The 20,135-nt window shown below is 53.1% G+C and overlaps 1 protein-coding gene across 7 annotated transcripts in view; it reads left to right on the top strand.

Moving 5' to 3' along the window:
* Window positions 1–9,402: 9,402 nt before the first annotated feature.
* Window positions 9,403–20,135, top strand: part of EML2 (EMAP like 2) — a 38,661-nt gene continuing 27,928 nt past the window's right edge. For 2 of the 7 annotated variants that reach the window (XR_004440419.1, XM_033223703.1), the window contains exons 1-6: window positions 9,403–9,752; window positions 12,655–12,873; window positions 12,958–13,081; window positions 13,254–13,358; window positions 16,761–16,789; window positions 16,997–17,126. Coding sequence is in view for 6 of the 7 variants with exons in the window: in XM_033223703.1 (XP_033079594.1) it covers window positions 9,581–9,752; window positions 12,655–12,873; window positions 12,958–13,081; window positions 13,254–13,358; window positions 16,761–16,789; window positions 16,997–17,126 (779 nt within the window). In the remaining variant the exon portion in view is untranslated. Of the gene's footprint in view, window positions 9,753–12,654; window positions 13,082–13,250; window positions 13,359–16,186; window positions 16,281–16,382; window positions 16,407–16,760; window positions 16,790–16,996; window positions 17,127–20,135 lie in introns of those variants that run through there. The other 5 variants (XM_033223702.1, XM_033223701.1, XM_033223700.1 and 2 more) reach the window with 5 other exon arrangements.

The raw sequence follows: 20,135 nt of genomic DNA, 5'->3' as shown, positions 1-20,135 counted from the left end.
GCAACCTCTGCTTCCCAGGTTCACGCGATTCTCATGCCTCAGCCTCCTGAGTGGCTGGGTTTACAGATGCCCTTCACAATGCTTGACTATATTTTTATTTTTTTTAGAAACGGGGTCTCACTGTGTTGCCCAGGCTGGTCTTGAATGCCTGTCCTAAAGAGAGCCTCCTGGCTAGGAGTCGTAGCTCACAGTTGTAATTCCAGCATTTTGGGAGGCCAAGGTGGGTGGATTGCTTGAGCCCAGGAGTTTGAGACCAACCTGGGCAACGTGGTGAAACCCTATCTCTACAAAAAATACAAAAAATTAATGGCATGGTGGTGCACGCCTGTAGTTCCAGCTAGTTGGGAGGCTGAAGTGGGAGGATTGCTTGAGCCCGGGAGGTCCAGGCTGCAGTGAGCCAAGATGATGCCACTGCACTCCAGCCTGGGTGACAGTGAGACCTTGTCTCAAAACAAAACAAAACAAAACATAAAGAAGAGATCCCATTGGCCGGGCGCAGTGGCTCACACCTGTAATCCCAGCACTTTGGGAGGCTGAGGAGGACGGATCACGAGGTCAGGAGATCGAGACCATCCTGGCTAACACGGTGAAACCCCGTCTCTATTAAAAATACAAAAAAAATTAGCCAGGCATGGTGGCGGGCGCCTGTAGTCCCAGCTGCTGGGAAGGCTGAGGCAGGAGAATGGTGTGAACCCGGGAGGCGGAGCTTGCAGTGAGCAGAGATCTCACCACTGCACTCCAGCCTGGGCGACAGTGCAAGGCTCCATCACAAAAAAAAAAAAAAAAAAAAAAAGAGAGATCCAGTCCGGGTGCAGTGGCTCATGCCTGTAATCCTAGTGCTTTGGGAGGCTGAGTTGGGTGGATCACCTGAGGTCGGGAGTTCGAGACCAGCCTGGCCAAGATGATGAAACTCAGTCTCTACTACAAATACAAAAAATTAGCTGGGTGTGGTGGCGTGCACCTATAATCCCAGCTACTCAGGAGGCTGAGACAGGAGAATCGCTTGAACCCAGGAGGTGGAGGTTGCAGTGAGCCAAGATCGCACCACTGTACTGCAGCCTGGGCAACAAGAGCAAAACTCCGTCTCAAAAAAAAAGAAAAAAGAGATCCACCACCTCAGTTTCGTAAAGTGCTGGGATTATAGGTGTGAGCCACCATGCCCAGCACTATGGGCCCTACGTGGGCAAGACTGGGGCTGTCTCAGTCACTGCTGTGTCGCCAGCACTGCCCAACATTGGTTCAGCAGAGGTCAGAGTTCAATGCATTTTACTGGACATTTGTTACATGCCAGGCTATGAGCTTGGCAATGTTGGGGACCCTGGTGACTGGGACAGCTCTTACTCTGGCTTCATGAAGCTCCAAGCCCAAACATAAACCCAAATAGGGAGATAGACTGACAGAATGAGACATAGGGAGAGAAATACAAAGAAAGAAAGAGGCCAGACATGGTGGCTAACACCTGTAATCCCAGCATTTGGGGAGGCTGGGATGGGAGGATCGCTTGAGTCCTGGAGTTCGAGACCAGCCTGGGCAACATAGTGAGACCCTGTCTCTACAAAAAAATTTTTAAAAATTAGCAAGGCACGGCTGCTGGTGCATGTAGTCCCAGCTACTCAGAAGGGTGAGGCAGGAGGATCACTTGAGCCTAAGAGGTTGAGGCTGCTGTGGGCCATGATCGCACCACTGCACTCCAACCTGGGCAATAGAGTGAGATTCTGTCTCAAAAAACAAACAAACAAAAAATGAAAGAACAAAAGAAAGCGGCCGGGCGTGGTGGCTCACGCCTGTAATCCCAGCACTTTGGGAGGCTGAGGCGGGCGGATCATGAGGTCAGGAGTTTAAGACCAGCCTGGCCAAGATGGTAAAACCCCATCTCTACTAAAAATACAAAAAATTAGCCAGGTGTGGTGGCAGGCACCTGTAATCCCAGGTACTAGGAAGGCTGAGGCCGGAGAATTGCTTGAACCTGGGAGGCAGAGTTTGTAGTGAGCCGAGATCTCGCCACTGCACTCCAGCCTGGATGACAGAGCGAGACTCCATCTCAAAATAAATAAATAAAAGAGATGCTAAGAGAAAAACAGAGTCAGAGATTAGTATCAGTAATAATAATAATAATAATAATAATGGCCACCATATTGGATATTTTACACATCTATATCTCCCTTCTCATAACAGACCTGTAGCAGAGGTGTTATATTATCCCTATTTTCTGGATAGGGAAACTGAGGCCCAGAGAAGGGAAGTAACTTGCTCAGGGTGACATGTCTCATAGGTGATGAAAGGAAGACCCAGTTTGTCCAACTTTTTTTTTTGGAGAAGAAGTCTCATTCTATTGCCCAGGCTGGAGTGCGGTGGCACAATCTCAGCTCACTGAGTGCAATGGTGCGATCTCGGCTCACCACAACCTCCACCTCCTGGGTTCAAGCAATTCTTCTGCCTCAGCCTCCCAAGTAGCTGGGATTACAGGCGCCCGCCACCACACCCGGCTAATTTTTGTATTTTTAGTAGAGACAGTGTTTCTCCATGTTAGCCAGGATGGTCTTGATCTCCTGACCTCGTGATCTGCCCGCCTCGGCCTCCCAAAGTGCTGAGATTACAGATGTGAGCCACCACACCCAGAAATTTTGTATTTTTAGTAGAGACAGGGTTTCTTTTTTTTTTTTTTTTTTTTTGAGACGGAGTCTTGCTCTGTCGCCCAGGCTGTAGTGCAGTGTCCAGATCTCAGCTCACTGCAAGCTCCGCCTCCCAGGTTTACGCCATTCTCCTGCCTCAGCCTCCGGAGTAGCTGGGACTACAGGTGCCCGCCACCTCGCCCGGCTAGTTTTTGTATTTTTTAGTAGAGACGGGGTTTCACCGTGTTAGCCAGGATGGTCTCGATCTCCTGACCTTGTGATCCGCCCGTCTCGGCCTCCCAAAGTGCTGGGATTACAGGCTTGAGCCACCGCGCCCGGCGAGACAGGGTTTCTCCATGTTGATCAGGCTGGTCTCGAACCCCCGACCTCAGGTGATCCACCCACCTCGGCCTCCCAAAATGCTGGGATGAAATCCAATTTCTAGACAGAGATATGAAGAAAAACAGAGATAGAGATGAGAGCCACAAGCCTCAGGGAGAAGGAAACCTGGAGGCAGAAAGACAAAGAGACCGTGAGCCCTGCCTGCCCCCACCCCCTCCTCACACAGAGCCGTTCTCTCCCCATGCCTGCCTCCCACATCCTTGACATCTCCCTGCGAAAGCAGTTGTAATCAAACCACTTCCATTACCTGTACCCCCAAACCACTGTGCTGGGCACTTTATGAGCATGAGCCCATTCAACCTGCTCTGCTCCCCTGGGAAGTGGGGGCTGGGTTGACTCCTGTTTTGCAGAGGAGGAAAAACCAAGCCACTGAGCCAAGATCACTTAGCTAGCATGGACCCCGACAGTGTCGGTCCCCGCACGGAGGCTGGGGGCGCCTCAAGGGCAAGGACTGGGTCTGACTCATCTTTGTGTGCCATCTCCCACCTCCCATAACTCATCAAGCTAAATCCCTGTGCCTGGCTCTCCTGCCTCCTCCTCCTGCACCATATGGAGCCCCTGGATCTGATCTTCCCTGGGACTCCGCGGTCCTCTCGGGACACCCCGGTAACAGCCCTTAACACTTTGCAGCCTGCTTCAGAGTTCTGTATCTGGGTGTCTGACTTCCCCTCTCCTAGAATCTGAGCTCAAGAGGATTGGGGGAGTGGGAGAAGCGGGATTTGGGAGGCAGAAAACCTCCTGCATTGTTTCTATCAGTAACACAATTAGTGATGATCGTGAGAGGATAAGGACCCATGGCTATTTTGGTCATCACTTTGAATCCATCATTGATTTTTTTATTTGTTTATTTATTTTATTTATTTGTTTTGTGTGTGTGTGTGTGTGTGTGTGTTTAAGAGATGGGGTCTCACTATGCCACCCAGACTGGAGTGCAGTGGTGCCATCCTAGCTCACGACAGCCTCGAACTCCTTTCTGGGCTTAAGTGAGCCTCCGGCCTCAGGCTCCCAAGTAGCTGGAGCTACATGCATGAGCTACCAGGCCTGCCTATTTTTCTTTTTTTAGACCTGTTCAACAAGAAGTAAGCCCAACTGGCCAGGCACGGTGGCTCACGCTTATAATCCCAGCACTTTGGGAGGCCAAGGCGGGTGGATCACCTGAGGTCAGCAGATCGAGACCAGCCTGGCCAACACGGTAAAACCCTGGCTCTACTAAAAATACAAAAATTAGCCAGGCATGGTGGCACATGCCTGTAATCCCAGCTACACGGGAGGCTGAGGCAGGTGAATCGCTTGAACCCAGGAGGTGGAGGTTGCAGTGAGCAGAGATCACACCATTGCACTCCAGCCTGGGCAACAAGAGTGAAACTCCATTTGAAAAAAAAAAAAAAAAAAAGGGCCGGGCGCGGTGGCTCAAGCCTGTAATCCCAGCACTGTGGGAGGCCGAGACGGGTGAATCACGAGGTCAGGAGATCGAAACCATCCTGGTTAACACGGTGAAACCCCGTCTCTACTAAAAATACAAAAAAATTAGCCGGGCGAGGTGGCGGGCGCCTATAGTCCCAGCTACTCGGGAGGCTGAGGCAGGAGAATGGCGGGAACCCGGGAGGCGGAGCTTGCAGTGAGCTGAGATCCGGCCACTGCACTCCAGCCTGGGGGCAGAGCGAGACTCTGTCTCAAAAAAAAAAAAAAAAGTAAGCCCAGCTAACTATTTTTTTTGAGACGGAGTCTCGCTCTGTCGCCTAAGCTGGAATGCAGGGGCCAGATCTCAGCTCATTGCAAGCTCCGCCTCCTGGGTTCACTGCCATTCTCCTGCCTCAGCCTCCCGAGTAGCTGGGACTACAGGCGCCCGCCACCTCGCCCGGCTAGTTTTTTTTTTTTTGTATTTTTTAGTAGAGACGGGGTTTCACCGTGTTAGCCAGGATGGTCTCGATCTCCTGACCTTGTGATCCACCCGCCTTGGCCTCCCAAAGTGCTGGGATTACAGGCTTGAGCCACCGCGCCCGGCCTGTTTTTCACTTTTTAAGAGATAGGTTCTCGCCGTGTTGCCCGGACTGGAGTGCAGTGGCTATTCACAGGCGCGATACCACTACTGCCCAGCATGGGAGTTTTACCCTATTCCCTTTCTGACCTGGGCCAGTTCACCCCTTCTTAAGCAACCGGGTGGTCCCCTACTCCAAGGAGGTAGCTGAACTGATGCTGAACTGAGTGCAGACACCCAATTGCCATAGTGGACTACAATCCAGAACTCGTGAGCTCAACGGATCCTCCCACCTCAGCCTCTGGAGTAGCTGGGACTACAAACATGTGCCACCACGCCCAGCCCATCATTGATGCCTCATTGTGTGCTAGGCACTGTACTCAATGTATAACTTTTTTTTTCTTTTTTGAGACAAAGTCTTGCTCTGTTGCCCAGGCTGGAGTCCAGTGGCACCATCTTGGCTCATTGCAACCTCTGCCTCCAAGGTTCAAGCCATTCTCTCTCAGCCTCCTGAGTACCTGGGATCACAGGCAATGCACCACCACGCCTGGCTAATTTTTGTATTGTTAGTAGAGACGGGGTTTCGCCATGTTGGCCAGGCTGGTCTCGAACTCCTGACCTCAAGTGATCCACCCACCTCGGCCTCCCAAAATGCTGGGATTACATGCATGGCCTGGCCACTCATATATAATTTATATCTGTGACTCACTGTGGCTTGTGGAGGATACAGTGACAAACTGCCAAAGTGTTCCCCCAGCCTTTGAGGCCCTGTAAGATATGGAAGGCCCATAGCCTCCCTGACCTCGCATCCTCGCCTTCTCGTCTATCTCCACAGCTTCATCCTCATCAACCTTCTGGGTCCCCAGGAATATGCTAAACTCAAACCAACCTCAGGACCTTTGCACTTCCTCTTTCCTCTGCCTAGAAATCTCCTGCCTCCCAACTCCAGGCATAACTGCTTCCTTCTTGTTTTTCTCTTTCCTTCTTCTTTTCTTCCTTTTTCTTTTCTTTTCTTTTCTTTTGAGCTGGAGTTTCACTCTATCACCCAGGCTGGAGTGCAATGGCTTAGTCTCTGCTCACTGCAAACTTCACCTCCCTGTTTCAAGCAATTCTGCCTCAGCCTCCCGAGTAGCTGGGATTACAGGTGTGCACCACCATGCCTAGCTAAGTTTTGCATTTTTAGTAGAGACAAGGTTTCACCGTGTTGGCCAGGCTGGTCTTGAACTCCTGACCTCAGGTGATCTGCCTGCCTCGGCCTCCCAAAGTGCTGGGATTACAGGTGTAAGCCACCGCGCCCAACCCTTCTTGTTTTATACATGTCAGCTCAAATGTCACTTCCTCAGAGGTAACTGCCTGGCTCTATGGTCTCTAAATGAGCCTCCTGCTCCCTTTTTGATTATATTATCCTGTCTGTAAACCTTCTTGCTCTGTTGCCCAAGCTGGAGTGCAGTGGCATGATCATAGCTTGCTGCAGTCTTGACCTCCTGGGCTCCAGTGATCCATCTCAGCCTTCCAAGTAGCTGGAATTACAGGCATGCACCACCATGCCAGGCTGACAAAAAATTTTGTTTTGGCCGGGTGCAATGGCTCACACCTATAATCCCAGAACTTTGGGAAGCTAGGGTGGGCAGATCATGAGGTCAGGAGTTCCAGACGAGCCTGGCCAGCATAGTGAAACTTTGTCTCTACTAAAAATACAAAAATTAGCGAGGCATCGTGGCCCCAGCCTGTAGTCCCAGCTACTTGGAAGGCTGAGGCAGGAGAATCGCTTGAACCAGGGAGGCGCAGGTTGTGGTGAGTCGAGATCGCACCACTGCACTCCAGCCTGGGCAACAGAGCGAGACTTCATCTCAAAATAAATAAGTAAATAAATACAAACAAATAAAAATACAAAAAAATTAGCCGGGCGTGGTGGTGGGTGCCTGTAATCGCAGCTACTCGGGAGGCTAAGTCTGGAGAATTGCTTGAACCCGGGAAACAGAGGTTGCAGTGAGCCAAGATCGTGCCATTGCACTCCAGCCTGGGCCACAAGAGCAAGACTCTATCTCAAAAGAAAAAAAAAAAAAAGGAAGAAATTTTGTTTTGTAGTGGCATGGTCTTGCTTTGTTGCCTAGACTGATCTCGCACCCTTATAATCCCCCTTCTTTGGCCTTCGAAAATGCTGGGAATTAACAGGTTGTAAGCCACTGCCACACTGTTTCTGTATAATCATCTCTAAAATAGTGATTAAAATAGGGATTTTGCTGGGCGCGGTGGCTCACGACTATAATCTCAACACTTTGGGAGGCTGAGGCGGGAGGATCACTTGAGGTCAGGAGTTAGAGACCAGCTTGGCCAATATGGTGAAACCCTGTGTCTACTAAAACTACAAAAATTAGCCAGGCATGGTGGTGCACACTTGTAATCCCAGCTGCTGGGGAGGCTGAGGCACGAAAATCGCTTGAATCTGGGAGGTGAAGGTTGCAGTGAGCCAAGATCATGCCACTGCATTACAGGCAGGGCAAGAGTGAGTGAGACACATCTATTATTCCACACTTTGGCAGGCCCAGGCTGAAGGATCACTTGAGGCCAGGAGTACGAGACCAGCTTTGGCAATATAGCAAGAGCTCCTCTCTACAAAATATTTTTTTTTTTTTTTTTTTTTTTGTTGAGACGGAGTCTCGCTCTGTCGCCCAGGCTGGAGTGCAGTGGCCGGATCTCAGCTCACTGCAAGCTCCGCCTCCCGAGTTTACGCCATTCTCTCGCCTCAGCCTCCCGAGTAGCTGGGACTACAGGCGCCCGCCATCTCGCCCGGCTAATTTGTTGTATTTTTTTAGTAGAGACGGGGTTTCACCGTGTTAGCCAGGATGGTCTCGATCTCCTGACCTCGTGATCCGCCCGTCTCGGCCTCCCAAAGTGCTGGGATTACAGGCTTGAGCCACCGCGCCCGGCCAAAATATTTTTAAAATATAAAAAAACAGGCCGGTGCGGTGTAATCCCAGCACTTTGGGATGATGAGGTGGGCAGATCACGAAGTCAAGAGATCGAGACCATCCTGGCCAACAAGGTGAAACCCCGTCTCTACTAAAAATACAAAAATTAGCTGAGCCTGGTGGCGCGCGCCTGTAGTCCCAGCTACTTCGAAGGCTGAGGCAGGAGAATTGCTTGAACCCGGGAGGTGGAGTTTGCAGTGGGCTGAGATTGTACCACTGCACTCCTGCCTGGGTGACAGAGCGAGAATCCGTCTCAAAAACAAACAAACAACAACAAAATAGGGCTTTTGGTGAGGATAACTGAGTGTTTTGCCCATAGTGACTGCTGATTAAACGTTAGGTATTGTTATTTATTTTATGTATGATTGTTTACCTCTTCTATTGAATGAACGATTCATGAGAGGAAACAGGTTCACTTAGTCACTCCTGAAACTTCAGCACCTAGAACAGAGCCTGGCCCGTTAGGCACTTAGTAAACATTTTTGAATGAATGAATGAGGCAGGCACGATTATGAGGCCCCACTTTCCAGATGCGGAGGTGGAGCTTTTGGGTCATGAAACCAGACAGTGGAGGAGTCAGGATTCAAACCCAGGTCAATCTGGTTCCAAAGCTTCTACTGTTCGTCTCTGTATCCAGAGGGAATTCTTTTTCGACTCTAGACTTCACTTCTCCTGCCTATACTCTAGGTGTTTACCCTCGTTGGAGACTTGTGGAAGGCGGTCCAATATTCTTGAAATCCATTGTCGGGTTTTCTACCCTCCCCTTTTCCCCCACAACTTTCGAGCCATCTCTGCCTGACACGCGGGCTAGTCCAAGCCTCACAACTGGGCCTGTGCCAAAGCCCGGAGTGGATAATACGGTTGTGGGAGGCTAGGGCTCTAAGGGCGGAGTTAAGGGCCTGGGGCCGCAGACAGAGTGGTGGGGAAGGTTGGGGAGGGACTGACAGACTGCGGGGGGAGGGGTTTAAATTCCGAGGGCGGAACTAATCCTATAAGAAGGTCCTGTCCAGAGCTCTGGAGAAGTACTATACTATAAACCCTTGGAGGTTCAGGGGGCGGTGCTAATGATTCTGTGGGCAGGAATAAAACTTTAGCACCCGCAAGATTCCGGGGGTGGGGCTAAGAGCTTGGGGGTGGGCCTAGATGTAATAAACAAGAGCTCCCTGAGCGGGTCTGGGGCTGTAAGGTCGGGCCCTGGTCTTAAGGAGGGAGCTTTTGGCAAATCCAATGAAAATCTGAAGAGAAGGTTTTGGGGATAGGGGAGTGACTACCTCCACCCCATCCTCCTCCCGGAGCTCTGGGCTGCGCTTCAGGCTGAAAGCAGGAGAGGCCCTGCCCCTTCCAATCCCTCTGCATCCCTATTGGTGGAGGGCCCTGCGCGACAGTCTCTCATTGGTTCTGAAAGGGCGAGGAGGGGGGTCTAGAGAGAAAACACTCTGGTTGTGGGCGGGACCAGACGGTACCTAGGGGGATCTGGGCGCAGCCAATCCTGGCCCGAGGATTGTGTTGGGGGGCTTGGCAGGGGGTGTCCTACCCCCCTTTCTGGGCATCCTGGGGGATGACCCCAGCGCCAGGCCCGGCGCCGGCCGCCTGATGCCAGGCAAGCTGAGCTGGGGATGCTGGAACGAAGGGCGTTGCTATGGCAACGGGAGGCAGGGCCTGGTGGGGGGGACCGGGCCCGAGCTGGGACCGGGGGGGCCGGCGGTGGCTGTGGTGGGACGATGGCGGAGCGCGGCCCGGCCTTCTGCGGCCTGTACGACACGTCCTCGCTGCTGCAATACTGCAACGGTGAGACCCCTCCTCAGTTCCGACCTTGGCCCCGCCCAAGGCTGGACCCATCTCTTCTTGCCCCAACCTCCTCCTTCCAAGTCCCCATCCCCCTCCCTTGCTGAAGATCCCCCTTTCCTCTCCCTCAGCAGGACCCTGACCCAAGAGAAGGTCCCTGGTCCCCAAAACCCAGATCCCAGCCCCCCATCCACTTGGATCCTCCGCTACTCCAGAGGTGGCTAGACGGAGAGGAGAGAAGGGCAGAACACGAAGGAACCAGGGATTGGAAGGGGGAAGGACCTCGGAGTCGATTGGGCCTGGAACTCTGCCCTTTCTCCCTTCAAGCTTCTGGAACGCTCCCCTATCTCCGTAGCAGGGGGACAGACAGAGGGGGTGGGGATGGATTTGGTGTGGAGTTGAGGGCAGAGTGTGGGACTGGAAAGGGACAGTCAGAGGACTTTGCCTTTAGGATATGTCCCAAATCCTCTGGCCCTGGCCCTCCCGTGCATTAGGACCATCCCTTCTCCCTAGACAAATGCGTGTGATACCAGAAGGACCACTGTGGGTGTCAGGCTCAGGTTAAGGGAGATAGGAGAAGAGGGGAGTTGGGAGGGAAAAGTGGGAAGTGAGGCCTGGTCTCTGAGAAAAAAGGGCTGAGGATGGGGGGATGGTCAGGAGGGAGCAGAGGGCTTGAGTCACAGGGGTGGGGATGGTGGAGGTGTGAGGGTTGGCAGGATGGGCTGGCCAAGGCCTGACAGTGCAACTGGCCGCTCTGGGTGGGGCACAAGTGTCAAGATGAAAGCACCTCTATTTAACTCAGTTTGGAGGTTCAGTCCTCTGGGCACACACCCTAGTGCCAGGGACCACTGGAATTAGCAGGGGACCCAGGATTCTTATTTTGTCCTCCTCTGTCCCTCTAAGAGCCAGAATGACAGGGTGGCCATTCCTGGGTTAAGTATGGGTTCTTCCATTGATCGGCTGTGTGTGCATGTAACAAGTAACGTCACCTTTCTGGGCTTCAGTACCCTTCCTCCTCCTCTCCTCCTAAAATGGATTATGCCACTACGACTACTAGAGTTGCCAAAAGCATTAGGTATCATAAAAATAGTTAATCCTATTCTGGATTTATCGAGCATCAACATGAGCCAGGAACGTGCTAAGTGTTTTGTGTGAGCAGCGCCTGGCACATGTAAGCTCACGGTATCAGATGCCATTTTTTTCTGGTCGTATTATTAATGGTAGGTAGGACCAGGCTGAGCAAAGGAGGTGATTGGGTCCCCCGCCCCCACTTACTGGCTGGGTGATCTTTGGCGTGTCTCTGCACACACCTGCTAGCCTCCTTCCTTAGTTTCCCGTTTGCAAAACTTGATGCCAACAAGACCCCTAGAGGTTTCCCACTGTTATGAGTTCTAAGTGCTGACGGCTCACTCCTTCTGACCTCAGGAGGCTCCTACCTCCCTCTGCAGGTCCAGGCACCGGACCTGGGAGGCGCTGAGTTGGGGGCAGGGCGGACAAGCCTCGGCAGGCGATTGGGCTACGGGGGGAAGGAGGGAGGAGCGGCGGCTGCACTGCGGAGCCCAGAGGGCCAGTTGGGCGGCCTATGGACGCGGGATGGCAGGTGCGAGCTCCACGCCCTGTCCCTGTCTAAGCTACCACCTTTACTTCCACCAGGCTGGGAACCAGGGCTTCCTTGGTTGTGGTCAGCAATGAGTCTGGGTATGAGTATTCTGGGGGAAAACGGGGAGAGGGACCCCTTGGGTCTCCGCCCCTCCCACTTTGGGAAAATGAGCGGGGTTGGGGGGGCCACTCGGGGAGTCATTTTGGTTGCATCCATAGGCTGGAGAGCCAACTCTGGGGCGCGGGGTAGAGGCGAAATAAAGAAGGAGAACAGAAAAGAGGAATGCCTGCTGGGGAAGAGTTTAGGTGTCATCCCCGTCCGCATTCTCCCCTGGGTCTTCTGGGTCTGCGATGCGCTGCCTGCAACCCCCAAGTCCGCCGCCAGGGGCCGCCGAAGCTCTGTCCTTGCAGCTGGCTCTAGGGTCGAACCCCAGGGTGAGGAGAGGAGGGGACATGGGAAGGCTAGGCATGACCTTTTGACTGGGAAAGTCTTAGAGACAGTGAAGAGACGTTGGTATTCATAACAGCATCTTCGTCGGAGGATGTTGGGGATCAATTCTAGAACTTTAGTGTCATTAGGAGTAGGTTAGTGTGTCATTTTGCAAATGCTCTTATCACTCATAGATACTTAAAAGTCTTAGTCATAGAATCTTTTTTTTTTTTTTTTTTTGAGACGGAGTCTCGCTCTGTCGCCAAGCTGGAGTACGAGTGCAGTGGCGTGATCTTGATTCACGGCAACCTCTGACCCTCCGGGTTCAAGTGATTTCCCTGTCTCAGCCTCCAGAGTAGCTGGGCCTACAGGCACACGCCACCACGCCCGGCTAAATTTTTTTGTTTTTGTTTTTCTTTTTGTATTTTAGTAGAGATGGGGTTTCACCGTGTTGGCCAGGATGGTCTCGATCTCCTGACCTCGTGATCCGCCCGCCTCGGCCTCCCAAAGTGCTAGGGTTACATGCGTGAGCCACCGCGCCTGGCCACATCTTAGTCATAGAATCTTAAAGCCAGAGCGAGAGGTTCCTGGGTTCACAGAATCTTAGAAAAATAAGAGGGAAGGGACTTCCCCAAGGTCACAGGGCCAGCGCGCTGCAGCAGAGAGGAGTGTGGGGATGGTTTGGAGAGCGGTGGGGATTTCCTTCCCCCTTCAGAGTCCTCTTCCTTGGCCCATCTCCAAGTGTCCCAGCCCCAGGTAGCGGGACAGGAAAGGGGCGTGGCTGGCCCCCTCGCTTAGACCCAGGAAGGCGGGAGGGACCCGTTGGGTACTGGAGCTCCTGGGTGGCCCTGCAGCCGACACTCCCCCGTCTTCCAGATGACAATTTGTCGGGCACGAGCGGTATGGAAGTGGACGACCGCGTGTCGGCGCTGGAGCAGCGGCTGCAGTTACAGGAAGACGAGCTGGCGGTCCTAAAGGCGGCGCTGGCGGATGCTCTGCGTCGCCTGCGGGCGTGCGAAGAACAGGGAGCTGCGCTCCGCGCGCGGGGCACCCCCAAGGGCCGGGCGCCTCCGCGCTTAGGCACCACTGCCTCGGGTATCCCGGTTAGACTGGAGGGGTGGGATGGGGAGGACGGGGCCTGGTCCTCATACTCACCCTCTTCTGTCCCTATCCCTCCAGTGTGTCAGCTCTTGAAAGGCCTTCCCACCAGGACGCCCCTTAATGGCTCGGGACCCCCGCGGCGCGTGGGTGGCTATGCCACGTCCCCATCCTCTCCCAAGAAGGAGGCGACCTCCGGGCGCAGGTAAGGCACAAGGCCGGGACCCCCAGCCTCTTCCAAGACCTCGTGGGAGACAGAGGTGGTTTGTTTGCCTGAGCTCCAGCAGCAGAAGGTGCAGGGAGGATCTCGCCTGCTCACGGCACTTGCCTGCTGGCCTCGAAGGCTCTGCCCACAACTGTGTGCTCTCTTTTAGCAGTGTCCGCCGCTACTTGTCACCAGAGCGCCTGGCCTCGGTGCGCCGCGAAGACCCCCGCAGCCGGACCACATCCTCCAGCAGCAACTGTAGCGCCAAAAAGGAAGGGTAAGGACTGGGGCGGCGAGATAGGGAGGAAGTGGTCGAGAAATGTAGTCATGCCCCAGGCCACGAGGTCGTAACCTAGAGTGGGGCCAGCTGGTTCAAATGCGGGGACAGTGCCAGAGCCTCGGAAGGACCAATCTTGAGGTGGCACGGTAACAGAGGAAGGTCTGGGAGGGCGGAGTCAATATTTGAGGGGCGTGGCCAGAGTTTTTAGGAGCTGGGCAGTCAGGTCTACAGGGCGAGGAAGTCAGGGAGGAGCTTGGCTTATGGACGTGGTTTTTTTTTTTTTTTTTTTGAGACGGGGTCTGGCTCTGTCGCCCAGGCTGGCGTGCCGTGGCCGGATCTCAGCTCACTGCAAGCTCCGCCTCCCAGGTTCACGCCGTTCTCCTGCCTCCGCCTCCCAAGTAGCTGGGACTACAGGCGCCCGCCTTGTCGCCCGGCTAGTTTTTTGTGTTCTTTAGTAGAGACGGTGTTTCACCGTATTAGCCAGGATGGTCTCGATCTCCTGACCTTGTGATCCGCCCGTCTCGGCCTCCCAAAGTGCTGGGATTACAGGCTTGAGCCACCGCGCGCGGCTGGACGTGGTTATTAAAGTAAAGGAGAGAAGTTTCAGGGATGAAGCAAGGGAGCAGCCACTGAGTTTCTGCAAGGAAAGAGGGAGTCTGAGGAATTTAAAGGTGCGGCCAGAGTGTTCGCCTGGGCGAAATTAAAACCTGGGGTACGGGGTAACAGAGGCTGAGACCAGGTGGAGGCATGCCAGATTCCGGAAGCCTTGACATCAAAATCAGGGGGCACTGCCTGGTGGAAAAGGGCGTGGTTTAAAGGTTAGGCGGGGCCGTAGGGGCGTGGCCAAATGCCAAGAGGTGGAGCCAACTTGGAGGCCTTGAAGGTACTCAACTAAGGAATACGTGAAAATGGACTTAATCAGAATGCCTGGCGGGCCGGAGAAGGAGCTTTGCCGGGAGGTAGCAGTCAATTCTCAAGCGACTGAGTCAACTCAGGAACAGGGTTAGAAGGGAGGAGGTGGTTGAGATCAGAATGACAGGCGTGGTCAACTCCAGAGGCAGGGCTATACTGAAGATCTGGACCGAGTAAAAACCTGAGGTTATAATTCTAGCAGTTTGGGAGGCGGAGGCGGGATCATCGTTTGAGCTCAGGAGTTCGAGACAAGGCTGGGCAACATAGCGAGCCCTCGTCTTTACTAAAAATGAAAATAAATTAGGCCTGGCGTGGTGGCTCAGGCATGTAATACCAGCACTTTGGGAGGCCTAGGCGGGTGTTTCACAAGATCTCCATCCTGGCCAACATGGTGAAACCCCCTCTCTATTAAAAATACAAAAATTAGCTGGGCGTGGTGGTGCGTGCCTGTAGTCCCAGTTACTCGGGAGGCTGAGGCAGGAGAATCACTTCAACCCGGGAGGCGGAGGCTGCAGTGAGCCGAGATCGCGCCACTGCACTCCAGACTGGCAACAGAGCAAGACTCCGTTAAAACAAACAAATAAAAAACAAAAACAAAAAAAAAAAAGAGAGAGAGAGAGAGAGAAAATAGCCGTACGTGCTGGCCTGCGCTTGTCGACCCAGTTACTTGGGAGGCTGTGGCGGGAAGATCACTTGAGCCTAGGAAATTCAAGGTTTCAGTGAGCCATGATCACGCCATTGTACTCCAGCCTGGTCGACAGGGCAACACCCTGTATCAAAAACAAAACGAATCAAAATCACCCTAAAGCTGGAGTTATGGTGTAGTGGGCGTGGTCAGAGCTAGGAGGCCACGCAAGGGCAAGACCAAAGTCAAAAGTTGCACATTTCAACTCTGCTCAAATATAGCAAACACAAATACAGCGTTATGTATACGCCAGGCACTTCTCAATAATTAACCAATTTCATCCTCTCAACTATCCCCTGGAGGTGTGGGTTCTCTTATTTATTTATTTATTTATTTAGAGACAGAGTCTTGCTCTTGTTGCCCAGGCTGGAGCACAATGGCACGATCTTAGCTCACTGTAACCTCCGCCTCCCTAGTTCGAATGATTTTCCTGCTTCAGCCTCCCAAATAGCTGGGATTACAGGCGCCAGCCACCACGCCCTGCTAAGTTTTGTATTTTTAGTGGAGATGGGGTTTCACCACGTTGGCCAGGCTGGTCTTGAACTCCTGACCTCAGGTGATCCGCCCGCCTCGGCCTCCCAAAGTGCTGGGATTACAGGCGTGAGCCACCGCGCCCGGCCGGGTACTCTTATTATCCCCGTTTTTTTTTTGTTGTTTTTTTTGTTTGTTTGTTTTTGTTTTTTTTTTTGAGACGGAGTCTGGCTCTGTCGCCCGGGCTGGAGTGCAGTGGCCGGATCTCAGCTCACTGCAAGCTCCGCCTCCCGGGTTTTTACGCCATTCTCCTGCCTCAGCCTCCCGAGTAGCTGGGACTACAGGCGCCCGCCACCTCGCCCGGCTAGTTTTTTTTGTATTTTTTTTTTTTAATAGAGACGGGGTTTCACCGTGTTAGCCAGGATGGTCTCGATCTCCTGACCTCGTGATCCGCCCGCCTCGGCCTCCCAAAGTGCTGGGATTACAGGCTTGAGCCACCGCGCCCGGCCTATCCCCGTTTTTAAAATGAGGAAACCGAGGCAGAGGTTGGACGACCTATGTACACTGCTAGGAATTAGCAGAACGGGGGTTTTAACTCAAGCAGGCGCGCTCCCGAGTCCATCTTCTCAACCAGTCTCCCCCACCCACCCTGAAAGAACCTGGGATCGGGAGTCCACAGCCCGGGATGTGTGACCCGGTGGGACCCTCCGGCTCCAGGGCGGCCGTGGAGGGCGGGGCAGGGGCGCGGCAGTCCGGGCGCCTCCCAGGGCCGGAAGCGGCAGAGCCGGTCCCGGCTCCACCCCCGGCCCTGAAGCTCCGCCAGCCGCCGCCATGAGTAGCTTTGGAGCTGGGTGAGACCCTTTTGCAGACGACCCCCCATCTCCTCTCCGCGCTCCAGGGGCTTAGATCTCAGGTCTTCCCCATCCCCTGGGACCCAGGCCGGCGTGGGGACACGCCCCTTCCCTTAAACTCTCCAGGTTTCTCCCGCTGCTTGACGTTTGGGGTGCTGGGGGACTGCGGGTGGGGGGCGTTGGGAGCACCGTGCTGATTAGGAGGGAAGGGTCCTTGGTGACTCCGTTCTTTCAGGATCGCGTCCCTGCCACTTCGTGCTGTGTGATCTTTGGCGATCACTGCCTCTCTGGGCCTGTGTCTTAGGCTCTGCAAGATCAACCGAGCAAAGCACACGGCCTGCAGAGAGGCAGCGCTCTGCCCCTTACTCGGCCCCGTTTTCATCGGAGACCTCCGGGGAGCGATGGGGAGGAGGAATGGTTTCTCCCCTTTTCTGACCTGACTGCTAAGACCTTTTGTTTTTCTTTGTCCTTTCCTGACAGCAAAACCAAAGAAGTTATCTTCAGTGTGGGTGAGTGGGGAGATGGGGAAGGGCTTGGTGGAAGCTTGCTTGCTGGGGTGACAAGCTGGAGCCAGAGGTCAGGAATCCTGGCTACTGGGTCTTTGCCTTTCTGGCCTCAGTTTCCTTGCCTTTAAAAAAAAAAAAAAAAGCTGGAAGAGGAGAGGGAATAGGGATGGGGCTGGTGTCAGTGCCTGACCTCTGGGGGTGTCCTGGCAGAGGATGGCTCCGTGAAAATGTTCCTGAGGGGCCGCCCTGTGCCCATGCTGATCCCAGATGAGCTGGCACCCACCTACAGCCTGGACACACGCTCGGAGCTGCCTTCTTGCAGGCTCAAGCTGGACTGGGTGTATCCTTTTCTGGAAACCCCTGAGTGCTCCCATCTCTTCAAGAGGAAATAGAAAGGCGGTCAAGGCAGCTCAGGCCTGTAATCCCAGCACTTTGGGAGGCTGAGATGGAAGGATCGTTTGAGGCCAGGAGTTTGAGACCCACCTGGGCAACACACAAAAAAAGGTACAGCACGTTCAAGGGCTGTGTGACCAGAGTAGGAATGGTGCATTTGAGCAACAATGAGTTGGGAATGGCTGGGAGCCTGGGCTTTGGAGTCTGACAGAGATGGGATCAAACCCCGTCCAGCCCATAGCTGGCTGTGTGACCCGGGAAAAGTCGCCTTGACTCTGTGTGTTAATTGCCTTCTCTGAAAAATGAATTTCATGGCTGAGGCAGGAGGATCACCTGAGGTCAAGAGTTTGAGACCAGCCTGACCAATATGATGAAATCCCGTCTCTACTAAAAATACAAAAATTAGCTGAGCGTGGTTGCATGTGCCTGTAAACCCAGCTACTCAGGAGACTGAGACAGGAGAATCACTTGAACCCAAGAGGTAGAGGTTGCAGTGAGCCGAGATTGCCCCATTGCTCTCCGGCCTGGGCCACAAGAGCAAAACTCCGTCTCAAAAAAAAAATAGCCAGACATGGTGGCATGCTCCTGTGATTCCCAGCTACTCTGGAGGCTGAGGTGGGAGGATCACTTGAGCCTGGGAGGTCGAGGTTGCAGTGAGCCATGATTATACCATTGCACTCCAGCCTGGACAACAGAGTGAGACCCTGTCTCAAAAACAAAACAAAACAAAAAATTCAAAATAATAATAACTCAAGCACTTACTATGTGACAGACACTGTTCTAAGTTATTCCAGGTATGAATTTGTTTTTTTACAACTAGTGGCCTCTGAGAGCTCTCCGAGGCCTACAGTTTGGAAATTATTATACCCCCTTTCCAGATATGGAAACTGAGATTATAGATAGGGACAAGAATCCTGATTCTGGGACTCAAACTTTTTCCTAAAAGCCTATCGAGCTTGGAGTCCATACCCCAGGAATCCGGTCCGTGTCTGCTTCTCTCTGAGCCTTGGTTTACTCTTTGGAGGAGACAGGGTGGTTGGTGAAATGGCCTGGCCTTCTGGGAGCCCAGAGCTTTCTCAAGGCAGCTGGAAACATCCCTGGAATCTGTCCCGAATGTCCTGCCAGTGGGGCTTGATAAGCATCTGATGAGAGGTGGCTGAGACTGCAAAAGCGTGGACCTCAGATTGCTCCCCTCTGCAGTGACTGCAGGGCACAGCAGTTTCCACTGGGTCAGGATATATGTATACTGACAATCATTCAGATATTTTCTTGTTTTTGAGACACCCAGGCTGGAGTGCAGTGGCACGATCTTGGCTCACTACAATCTCCACCTCCTGGGTTCAAGCCATTCTCCTGCCTCAGCCACCCGAGTAGCTGGGTGGCATGCGCCACCATGCCTGGCTAATTTTTTTGTGTGTTTTTTTTTAGTCAAGACAGGGTTTCGCCATGTTGGCCAGGCTGGTCTCGGACTCCTGACCTCAAGTGATCCACCTGCCTCGGCCTCCCAAAGTGCTGAGATTACAGGCGTGAGCCACCGTGCTTGGCCCATTCAGATATTTTCTGAACATCTGCGACATAGGGCTGGGGACCCAGTGCTGACCATGACAGCATCCACCTGTCCTCCTGGGGCATACAGTCTAGCATGGGAACAGACTCGTTGAGAGTGACAACCCAGAGTGTGCAAGGCTGGGATGGGGAATCCACAGGGATGGGGCTGACCCAGCCTGGGGTCATGGAGGGCTTCCTGGAGGAGGAGATACAGAAATGAAAAGAACAGCCCAATCTCAGCCACCATGGAACTCACAGTCTTATCGGAGAATATGAGCAGTTAACAAATAAACCAGATAACTATCAGCCTGGGCAGCAAAGCGAGATCCCATCTCTACAAAATTTTTTTAAAAAATTAGCCAGGCAAGGCCGGGCGCGGTGGCTCAAGCCTGTAATCCCAGCACTTTGGGAGGCCGAGACGGACGGATCACGAGGTCAGGAGATCGAGACCATCCTGGCTAACACGGTGAAACCCCGTCTCTACTAAAAATACAAAAAACTAGCCAGGCGAGGTGGCGGGCGCCTGTAGTCCCAGCTACTCGGGAGGCTGAGGCAGGAGAATGGCGTAAACCTGGGAGGCGGAGCTTGCAGTGAGCTGAGATCCAGCCACTGCACTCCAGCCTGTGCAACAGAGCGAGACTCAGTCTCAACAACAACAACAACAAAAATAGCCAGGCAGGCTGGGTGCAGTGGCTCATGCCTATAATCCCAGCACTTTAGGAGGCCAAGACGAGTGGATTGCTTGAGCCCAGGAGTTTGAGACCAGACTAGGCAACATGGCAAGACTGTATCTTTACAAAAAATATATAAAAAATTAGCTGGGCATGGTGGTGCATGCCTGTAGTCTCAGCTATTTGGGAAGCGGAGGCAGGAGGATCACTTAAGCCCAGGAGATTGAGGTTGCCTCTTCTGTCGTTTATAAGGACACTTGTGATCGGATTTAGGGGTCACTCTGATAATCCAGGATGATCTCATCTTGAGATCTATAATTATATCTGCAAAGACCCATTTTCCTTGTAAGGTCACATTTGCAAGTTGAGGGGATTAAGAAACAGACATAGGCTGGGCGCAGTGGCTCACACCTAGAATCCCAGCACTTTGGGAGGCTGAGGCAGGCGGATCACCTGAGGTCGGGAGTTTGAGACCAGTCTGACCAATATGGAGAAATCCTATCTCTACTAAAAATACAAAATTAGGCGGGCATGGTGGCGCATACCTGTAATCCCAGCTACTTGGGAGGCTGAGGCAGGAGAATGTCTTGAACCCAGGAGGCGGAGGTTGCCATGAGCCGAGATCACGCCGTTGCACTCCAGGCTGGGCAACAAGAGCGAAACTCCATATCAAAAAAAAACAAAAAACAAAGGAAACAGACATGTTTTTTTTGGAGTGGGAGGGAACCATCAGCCCA

Source organism: Trachypithecus francoisi, unplaced genomic scaffold, assembly GCF_009764315.1.
Source record: "Trachypithecus francoisi isolate TF-2019V2 unplaced genomic scaffold, Tfra_2.0 Lachesis_group12, whole genome shotgun sequence".
Lineage (NCBI taxonomy): Eukaryota > Metazoa > Chordata > Mammalia > Primates > Cercopithecidae > Trachypithecus > Trachypithecus francoisi.
Note: the sequence above shows the minus strand (reverse complement) of the source record. Positions and strands in the feature narration are given on the sequence as shown.